Raw genomic sequence first — 10,478 nt, 5'->3', positions numbered from 1 at the left:
CAAGTTAAATAAAAGTTTATAGAGTTGATTCACCTAAAGAGAGATTTCATTTAGGATTTGTCAGGTGAAAAGCTTTTAAATCAGCAAGCCTAAAGTTCCCCTTTGGAACAATAGAAAATATCTTTTCTCATCAAAGCATAAATCCCAAAAGTCAAATTCCTGACTTGGGAAGAATTGTAATGAGATGGTGGGAAAGAGCCTTTAGTCTTTCTACTAAGCAGCTTAAAATAATGATAGATGATGTATCTGACATAGTAAGAGCTGGAGGCCACTAAGGGTTCGTGTGCGTGTATTCCCTATATCCTGACTAACCTGCCATGCTTTCCTAGGTATCCAGTTCTCTCTTCAACTGGAGAATATTGGCTTGATGATGCTTCAGATGAAGAATGTATTCTTTGAATTCATGATGTACCATGGTACAGCTTGATAGTTCACATCATGCTGAAATACTAGAATTTGCCAGTGATTTTTTTTTTTCTATGTAAGAAACTATGAAAGTCAATGAACTGCAGGGTTCACAGGTCATTACATTTAATGTATAACATGAGCATTATTACATATAATCCCATAAAGGAAAAATACTATAAGAGTAAGTTTAATAGCAGAACTGTATTTTTTAAAGTTACTTAAAAACTCTATAGTCCAAAATCCTCTAAGTGGTTTAGTAGGCAAGGGAGATACCTATTAGGATAAACCTAATAAAAACTGAGTGTTGTAAGTTAAAATGGTAAAATCTTGGCAACATCATGTTTCAACCTAATAAGATCCTGAGAAAATTTTATTTGGCATCACACTACAAATTCAAGGAGAATTTATAGAAAAATCACATCCCCGGTGAGGAGAAAACACTTCAGGATAGAAGTGTGCACAATGATCATGCCAAGATTTCGCTCTTGTGATTTAAAGACTGGAAATCTTGGAATGTTTAAAAAAAAAAATGTAGTGTCAAAAAAAAAAAAAAAGAGGACAAGAATTATAAAATGATATCTACAGTGGCTAATGCAACTGAAACAGAAAACTACTGACCAGATTTGGTCATTTACAAACTTTCTAGAGGTAACATATAAAAACTCCACCATTAAAATGAAAAGGCACAAATGAGTTAAAAGTATGATTGGTAATCATTTATAAAATCTTTGAAAATAAGGCCAATTCATTTGATTATTAATACCAATAAGTAGGCACCTATACCAAACTTCAGCTTTGGCATCCTAAATGGAATTATGTTGCAAATGAATTGTTAACATAACACTAATTATAGCAGCATTATCAATAAATTTCTTAGGCCCTATACAGCTAAAATAATTTCTAAAATTTCCCCACCCAAATCCCACCTGTACCAAAAATGTTTAAAAATTATATATTATTACAGTCATAATTTTTTTTTTTGCAGTTTTTCTTCAAATAATGAGCTCTCCTCTCACCAAGGCCACCTTAACAACAGCAAAAAAAAAAAAAAAAAAAAAAAAAATAAGCTAGACTAACCAACCTAGCTATTCTTAACTAATTAAAAACATACCATATTCAAAAATGGTACTTTATTTATGAAATTTATTAAATATAATCAATCAATAAATGCGAATTTTCCAGGTATATGTGTGTGTGTGTGTGTGTGTGTGTGTGTGTGTGTGCGTGTGTTGTATTTGAAATGGTTGATGGTGTATTTGAAAAAAAAAAATGTCAATTTCAGCAATGATGCTTCATTTGGAACTCTGGAGCCATTTACGAATGGCTGCTCCAGTACTACTGGCCACTACACAGAGAGCACCACCCACTGTCCACAAGCTTGGCATGTCATTAAAGAAAATAATCTGAAAGATAAAAGCAAAGACCACATCCATTGTCTTCATTATTGCTACGGGTCCTGCTTTTTCTATTTGAAGTGCTTTTGTGAGAAATACCTGACCCCCCAAACCAAAGAGCCCGATGAGTATGAGAAATAGCCTGTCCAAGCCACAGTAAGGCAGACTCCAGTCTCCTGTTATAAAGAGGACGACGATGCTTTCAATGAGGCCAAGTACGACATAATACCAAATGCTCAGAAAGTAGTCCACAGATTTTCCCATTTTTCTTAGGATAACTAGAGTCACCGCAGCAAACACGGCATGTCCGACTGCCGCAATTGTTCCCTTAAGGTGGACTGAATAGCTTTCTTCCATCCCCGAAGTGTTGGAACCAAACAAAAATGGTGGTCTCACGATAAGGATCACTCCAGTGATTGTGAACAAGGTGAAGAAAGCATCCCAAGGGCTATACTTTTCCTTGAGAAATATCCAAGCAAATAGAGATGTAAACACTGGGCAGCTAAACGTGATAACTGTGGCATCTGCGAGGGACGTTGTCTGGAAAGCATAGTATAAAAGGATCATGGAGGTAGAACCAAGGACTCCTCTGAGAATGAGGAAAATTCGTTGACCTTTGGGGCCTATAAACCCAGTTCTGTAAATTCAAATGAAGAGATGCATATTAAATGAACTTGGTATTTGTTTTTCAAGCAAAATGTGTAAACATTTCAAAAGTAGTAAATATCAAAAGGGAATAGTAAATTAATCATAACTGCCACTGACTATTATAACTTTAAAAATGTTTCCTTAGTTAATAACATTAAGTATTCACAATACAAACAAAAATAGTACACAAGAATCTCATACACAATATAGATCAGTAAATATAGATATTATTTCCCCTAAGTGTATATCTATCATTTGTTTGCAAAAAAAGATAAAAAGGAAAATAGGTTGGATGTTAATAGTAGTTATACTTTAATAGGTAAACTCACATAATTTTTCTTATTTTCTCCAAATTTTTTAATGAAAATGTGTCATTTTTATAATAAGTACAAGTTCAAGATTTATTAGGACTGTATAGGGGAAGTTGATCCTAGCTAGTGTGCATTCTCAGCCTCATGAGTTTTTCTATAAAAGTTAAAGCAAAACGAAAATTTACTTTGGCCATTGAATGTGAGACAATTTTTCATTGTCCTCATGAGAAAAGAGTTAAAATACATTACAAAAGCATGTGTAGTGTTTGGATAATTATTGCTATCCAGGCAACTCTGCATATTTGGAGTTAGAAATCAAAGTGTGATCACCTTTGGCCCATATTTTGAAAAGCCAGGAGTCTTCTATGATAGTGAAACAAAATGCGTCAAAACAGATTAGGTCCAAAGATTTTAAGAAAACTCTTGTGACAATACTTTCATTCCAGAATGGAGAAGGTGGTTATGTTAGGCTCAGAGTTCTGTTGCCACCCATAGAAATTTCTGTCTTATCATTTATTTTCTGAAGTATCAAGAGTTGTACACATTTACATAGGAAATCCTGACAACATTAAACTTAGTAGATTTTCACTTTTTCCAACAATTCCTCACTCAGGACATGGTGTGAAACTCCTCTGAGTGAACCAGCATTATGTTAGAAGACACAGGAGACTTAGGTGGCAAGTGAGTGAAGACTTTAAATTGGGGTTTAAGCATCTCTGCCCAAAGACAGGGAGAGCTAGGCAGCCAGCCAATGGGGACCCACTGGCCCCACTTCCAGGGTTCACAGTACACTGGGGTGTGTGTAGGTTATAACGACCCCAGGAAGGCATAATTTAACCCTGGTGAGAGTGGAGGATTCCACAGGGAAGGCAAAGAGGGGCTGGCGGGGGTTGGGGGGAGGTGGGGAGAGAGTGAGGGGACAATAAATATAGTGTTTATATACTGTTATATTCGACATACACAAAACACTCTGATCTAGAATAAATCTTATTTGACTTTTGCAACCACCTTGCAGGGTGGAGGACAGAGTACCATTCCCTTCCGTTTACAAAGGAGGAAGCCGAATGTGAAAGCCAGAAAGACCTTGCTCAAGGTTACTCTTATCAAATTCTGGGGAAGACCTAAATCTTAAACTATCGCCCTGTGCCTACAGGCCTCCTGATTCACTTAAAGAAACCTCTGACTCTAAGAGACACCACTGTTTCCTTACCTTTATTATTATTTTTTTCTTCCAAATACTAGTTATGTCAAAGGAAAGAAGGGAAGGTGGTACAAGGTTAGGGGAATTATACAAGCTTTATTTTCAAAGTGGGGTGGAGGTGGTGGACGACTTTCCTCCTTTTGTAGGCATGTGGTAAGTGCTTACAACAGCATCTTGTGTGGGTAGATTCATGTGCCTTTTCGCTAACCAGAGCTAAGGGGTATAGAAACTGATACATACATGATAAAGCAGATACTGTAGAGAAAATAAGGCAGGTCAAAAGATTTACACACATTTATTAATATCTTCTACTTTGCAGTTAAGAAATACTTACTTTCTGTATATTAAGCAAGGGATAATAACTAGCATTTGGAACACACATCGAAATGCACTAATTTCTACAGCATGGACGTCTTGCACTTTTTTAACAAATAAAGAGCCCACTGAGAAAAGGAAGGCAGACAATAATGTGTAAAACAAGCCAAGTCCAGGACAGGGTGCTTTCTTCTTGGCTTCTGAAAAAGATTAAATTCTGGTTAGTCCTTGCTTCCAAGTGTACGTTTTTAAATCATTTTCACTTAAAAACTGAGAAAAATGGAACTGTGTCAGTGGCTAACAGACTACAAATACTTCCTTCTAAGCATATCCATCCTTTGGACCTAAACCATTTTCCCCATCAATTATGAAGAACCCATAGATGAGGGCAACAATTTAAACCATTTTTAAAATAGCGTTTCACCCTATAAAATGGATTTCCTTTGGCTCACTGAAGAATCACCCCTACTTACAAGTCACGAAGCAAAAAGCTTGCCAAAGCCAGTGAGAGAAATCTTTAAGAAACACTTGTCAAGATGGAAGTGAAAAATACTTCCCCTCTCACTGATGAACCTGGCTTTATGAAGAAAGTGTTCTTTTCTGGAAAACAGTTAATAACAGGGTTATCTGATCATCTGTTGATCTGTTAAGCTTGTGAGCTCCTCGGGGCTAGGATCTCAGCTGTCCTGTCCATGCCTGGCAGATGAAGACCCTGAATAAATATTTGGTGAATGAAAGAATATGAGAGAGCTTCACAGAAGGTTTAAGAGTCTAACATTACTGGCAACAACATAACTTGGGAAGGCTCTCGGTTGTGGAATCCTGAACTGTAAATCACATATTTAACTTTTTCATGGTTCACGACTCCTCTTTCCAGTTGAGGGCAGGTGCTAAAGCAGCCTTTGACTCCCAAGAGCTTTGCAGAGACTCACTTCACCTAATCCTTACTTCTTGGCTTGATCTGAACCAGGAAACTTGTGCTTTCTCCAGAGCATTCAGTGTTCAATCTACTAATGACAATCTGTGTGGGTGCTAAGCTGTTATTGAGCCACTTCCTGTCTTAGTTTCCTATCACAGGAGTAGAACCTGCTTTCACTCTCAGCCCTTGGGCAAACAGAGCAGGGTAAGCAGAACACTCCTTAAAAGACCACACACTGAGGAATATGCTCTTTTTCTTTTTTACTTTTTTCAAATTAACAGAAAAACAAGACGAGGATAAGACTCTTGTCAGTTAAGAGCACACTGCACATGATGAGTGTGTGAACATGTAGAATTTGCTGGAAAGTTAGGATTACCATTTCAATCTAGGAAAGTACAATGTGTTACTCAGCTATAGAACACTATTGCATAATAATGTTTTTTAAAAAATGTCCTTCTCTGATAAATGTAAACACCAGGTAATACATTTCAACATCCTCATGTTAGTTAAATAACTTTGCCCACAAGTGACTCTAAAAATCAAGTCCAAAGTGTGATGATGGAGTCCTTCTGGGGATGCTCTACAGCCTGATCTTTGTGGTCAAAGATGATGCCCTTCTCATCAGAGACCTCCATTCTTCCTTTTCTGTACATCTGAAGAAACTGCTTTGAAGCTAGCAACCATCATCCCTTGTAGATGCCAGACTCTTCTATGTCTATTTTGTCCCTCCGTGTGCAAATACTGCAGGAATGAACTGCATAGACCCACTCCAGCCACAAGAAAGAAGTTTTAGAAGACTTCCAAGTTAAGTACCACAAAATACTTGTTTTGGCTGTGGTCAGTCTTGGACTGTAGCTTCTGAAATTTCAGAATTCTGATCCAAATAAAAGTTTTTCTTAAAAGCAACCCAACCCATACATAGAAACATCACCCTCAGAACAGAATGAGAAGATCAAGGACAGAAAACATCTTCTTACTCTATAATTCAAGGATGTTCTCCAAGAAATTCAACCTAACATGATATCTTAACTCTTTTAAAGTGTAATTTTATACCTTCAGTTCTTATGATCTTTCCCTTTAAAACACATACACACATTTTAACCTATAAACTCTTAAGGCTCATGTTTCCTGACTGAATAGGACACATGTTAGAAGGCCTAGCTGAATTTGATTTTTTTTTTCTTCTTGCAGTGCTGGGGATCGAACCCAGGGCCTTGTGCTTGCAAGGCCAAGTACTCTACCGACTGAGCTATCTCCCCAGCCCCGATTATTTGTTAAAGAAGGTGAGGGATGAGGGTGGGGCAAACCTCAATCTTTTACTGAATAATAATTTCTATTCTGTCAATGGAGGTAAGCAACAGGGTAGAATAATCCAAGAGGTGTGTGCTCCTGTAATATATTTCCATGAGCACACGGAACATGTCCAATAATGTGGCAACTCTAAATAATTCAAATTAAGTGGCCACCATGTAATTTCACAAAGAAAACTGAAAACTTGCTCAGCTTTTTGAGCCTCTGCTTTAAACTAGTGATCACAAATCTGGTTGAGAATTAGAATCATCTGAGTAACTAAAAAACTCAATTCCCAAGCCTCACCCCGGACTCACTGAAACAGAAACTCTTGGGCTGTAAAAGCTTCACTATTCTAGGACCACTACTGGACCTCAGAACTCACCCCTTCCTGGAGGACATAAGGCCCAGGACTAAGCCAACTTCTCCCTGCTTCAGTCTAAGATCTATACTGTTCCTGAAGAAAGCAAAAAGATCTCTTGGGACAGGAGTACACCATCTGTTCCGCTAATCCAAGAATGTAAGAAAAATGGGTAACGGTTCCAACCTGAACTTGAACATCGAAATTGTTAAGATGACCACTTAGATAGCGTCTAAAAAGGAGACTGTCAAAATGTTTGATGACAACAGTACAGTGGTTTATAGTATTTTTATGGCAATCTTCTTTTCAGAATGTTAGCTGATCACCTTACAATAACTATTACTGTCTAATTGTTAGGAATTTCCTTTGAGTCTAAAAGACACGACGAGAGTCTTAGGTGTGCTCACACATGTTTGTCATTTTGCTGTATGCTGAGTATTTCCTGTTGATTCAAAAAGGGGAAATGTTCATGACTTTGCAAGGACTGACTCAGGATTTATGACATTTAGCCATAGGCTGATAAGTGAGAAACTGACTTCTTCAAGAGCTGCACACTGACCAGCTTGAGGTAACCCTACTCTGGAGGTACCAGTCCATGCATAAATGACCAAAAGTCTGACAATTTCTATACACATTTAGGGGAGAAATAAAGCTAGAATCATCTTCCAGGGCTTGTCTCTCTAAAATGGGTAAAGTGCATACAAGGAGGAGGTAAAATTGAGTAGATAAGAGACAGAAATCCCAGGTCACATTTAAGGGTGCTGGTCAGAGGGGGCCCTGGGAACCAGGTGAGGGAGGCGATCCAGGGGATGAGGTGGTGCAAACATAACTTGGTCTTAAAAGTAGACCTCACTATGTTTTCTTCTAGGAAGTTGTGCCAGTGGAAAGGGCCCTAGTCTGGGTCTCTGGCAAGCTGGGATCCTAAACCTGGTGCTGCTCAGACCTACCATGTCTTACACAGCCAGGCCTTGGAAGAAACACAAAAACCTCCCAAAGCTCTCACCTTCCTGGAACTCACTTTCTTTCTCTGTCAGAGACCAAGGGTTGTCCCGGGGGTGTGGGGTAGGTGGTAGGTTTTCCTGTCTTAGAGGACAATGAATTCCTTCACAGGGTATTCCTTGTTTTGCATAAGTTGCTAAAAAGTTCTCCTATCCCCCAAAGGTTAAGCACCAGTGGTCCTACTCAACTTTGCCTTTCTAAGAGCCTAAGACTCTGGGACAAACACTTTTCTGGAGCAGATGCTTTCAACTTCCTCTTGGAGGAGTCGGGTTTACCACCGAGATAAGTTTTTGAGGGTCGGCTTTCTCCTAACCTTGGCCCGGCCTCTCTCGCTAACCTCCCACCTTCAACCTCCTCGGGGAGGGCACACCAAACTGCAATCTGACTCCAAGGTCCTGTCCGCAACACTAGTTACAGGAGCAGCCTTAGAATCCCCAAAGGGTTGCAAACACAATCAGAAACTTTCTCCATTCTTGGCGCCAGCGGGGGCGCAGAGGGGCTTCTGCTTTGCAGCCCCCCAAGTGACAGCTCGACGGTCTTCCCGGGAGCCGGGCAGAATGCGGAGGGAGGCGCGGTGGACAACGTACCCTCCCTGCGGAGACCCCAACCCGCTGGCACCCGCACGGCCCCCAGGTGAGACCCGCAATCGGGCCGCACGCGCACTCACCGGGCTCCGCGCGCGAGCAGCACGGAGAGGAACCGCAGAGCCAGCACCTGCCGCCCCCGGGTGCCCCAGCTGCCTCGGCGTCCGCAGGCTCCTCGCCGGCGTCCGAGGGCGTGTGGTGGGTCAGCTGCAGCCCAGACTCCCCGGGCTCGGGAGACTCCCCGGCGCGCTCCCGGGCGCTCTCCTGGGGCCCCATCTCGTGGCCCACGTTCTCCCGGTGGCCGGCGCGCCGTCTGGCGCCAACAGCAGCCGCTCGGCTGCCCTGCTCTTCCGGCCGGCGGCGGCGCTCGCGCGCATGCGCGTGCGCCCTCCCCTCCCTCCCTGCTCCCCGGGGACAGCGCGCCTGTCCTCCGCTGCCCTCTTGCTTGCTTCTCCCAGAGCCTCCTGCCCAGGGGCAGATCGGCCGCCTCCCTGGTCAGGCTGCGGTGTCCATGTCTCCCTACTGCGGTCAGTCTAGACAGCCCAGCGGCTTGGACCCATTCTTCCCAGGGCACATTGGTCCTCTCTGTCTTTGCACAGACAGGAGGGACGCTGGGTTCCCAACCCCGGAGCCATCGGTTCCTATGGTCTTGAGATTCAGAGATTGGGTATTTATGTATTGGTGTCAACGCATTCGACACCTCTGGGATACCCTGAAGACTTTACAGAGCACTGTGCCTGTCTTTAACCGATCAGAGGCTTGTTGCCTATCTGTTTCCCTGTTGTCTCATTGCCATTTTGCTGGTTTGGGAAGTAGTGTGTAATCATTGGGAAAATATATAAGACGAAGCAGAACCCATTTGGGGAATTTTTTTTTTTTTTTGCAATAGTAGGGACACAATATTGATCTGTTTTGGTTTTCTTTTTTGTCAACTGAGGCATCCTCCTTTGGTCAAATATAAGATTCAAATAATCTGAGTCAGTAAGATCAAATATACATGTCATTTGTCCCCAGGATTCACTAAGTCTCTTTATGCTGATCTCCCCCCCACACACACACAGTTTGTGTGTGTGCAGGTACTGGGGATTGAATCCAGAAGGGCTTTACACACTGAGCTACATCCCCAACCCTCTTTATTTTAGGACAGTGTCTCACTAAATTGTTCAGAGCCTCTTTAAATTGCTGAGGCTGGCCTTAAACTTGCGATTCTCCTGCCTCCGGAGTGTCTGGGATTACAGGCGTGCACTACTGCAGCCGGACGCTTTAAATAGTTCTTTTTTCATTCCTTTGCTTGCTCTAGGTGGGGAAGGACAGTCTGGGCAAAGATGAACATGTATAAACCATTCTAGGTCCAGTCTCCAAGCAACTTACCAAACAAGAGAGCGAGGTTTGCCTCTTTTTAGAATTCTGCACAAACTGGCCCACAAGGGAAACAGTACTCGACTCCAAGTCAGAAATCCTACATTCTGGCCTGGGTAGGTGACCTCAGACAGTCATAACTGTACCCTTTTAAGCTTTGATTACCTCTTTTGTCAAACAGAGATGAAATGTTTCTCTTCCTACTTTACAGAGTTGCTCTGCAAATGAAATGTCATGATGTGGGCAAAAGCTTAGCAGGCCCTGGAAAACACTTTACTGGAAAATAAAGATGTATTTTTACCTAGGGTTTGTCCTCCAAACTGAAACATCTTCTTTAAGATTAAAAGGGTGAGCTCTTTTAAAACTTATGAGGGCAATAGGCATAAACTGTGACTGTCCTGGACAAACTGGAACAAATGGCCACCTGAATTCTAGCTTGATTAATATGCATAATTGCCTTGTCTGAAAAAGAAGTTAAGGCTGCTTACAACAATATATGCAACAGCTTTTGGTATTGTTGTTGTTGCAGGGAGGAAGTGTCAGAGTGGTAGATCATGAGTGTGAAGCAAATATCTGGAAAATCAAGTGCAGTTTCACAGATGTGTTCTAGGATTTAGATGTGAGGAGGGTCTGAAGAATACCCCTCTTCAAATGGTGAAGGTGGTGGCGAGGGAGTGTGGTAAGGAAGA

General features: G+C 41.5%; 1 protein-coding gene across 1 annotated transcript; it reads right to left on the bottom strand.

Moving 5' to 3' along the window:
• Nucleotides 1-417: 417 nt before the first annotated feature.
• Nucleotides 418-8,780, bottom strand: Slc35g1 (solute carrier family 35 member G1). Its single transcript, XM_047552039.1, has 3 exons — nt 8,514-8,780; nt 4,297-4,477; nt 418-2,439 (listed from the first exon to the last, which is right to left on the bottom strand). Exons 1-3 carry the CDS (start codon nt 8,704-8,706, stop codon nt 1,701-1,703), a joined length of 1,113 nt encoding a protein of 370 aa, XP_047407995.1. The 5' UTR covers nt 8,707-8,780; the 3' UTR covers nt 418-1,700.
• Between the last annotated feature and the right edge of the window lie 1,698 nt (nt 8,781-10,478).

Source organism: Sciurus carolinensis, chromosome 5 (genome assembly GCF_902686445.1).
Source record: "Sciurus carolinensis chromosome 5, mSciCar1.2, whole genome shotgun sequence".
Taxonomy (NCBI): Eukaryota; Metazoa; Chordata; class Mammalia; order Rodentia; family Sciuridae; genus Sciurus; species Sciurus carolinensis.
Note: the sequence above shows the minus strand (reverse complement) of the source record. Positions and strands in the feature narration are given on the sequence as shown.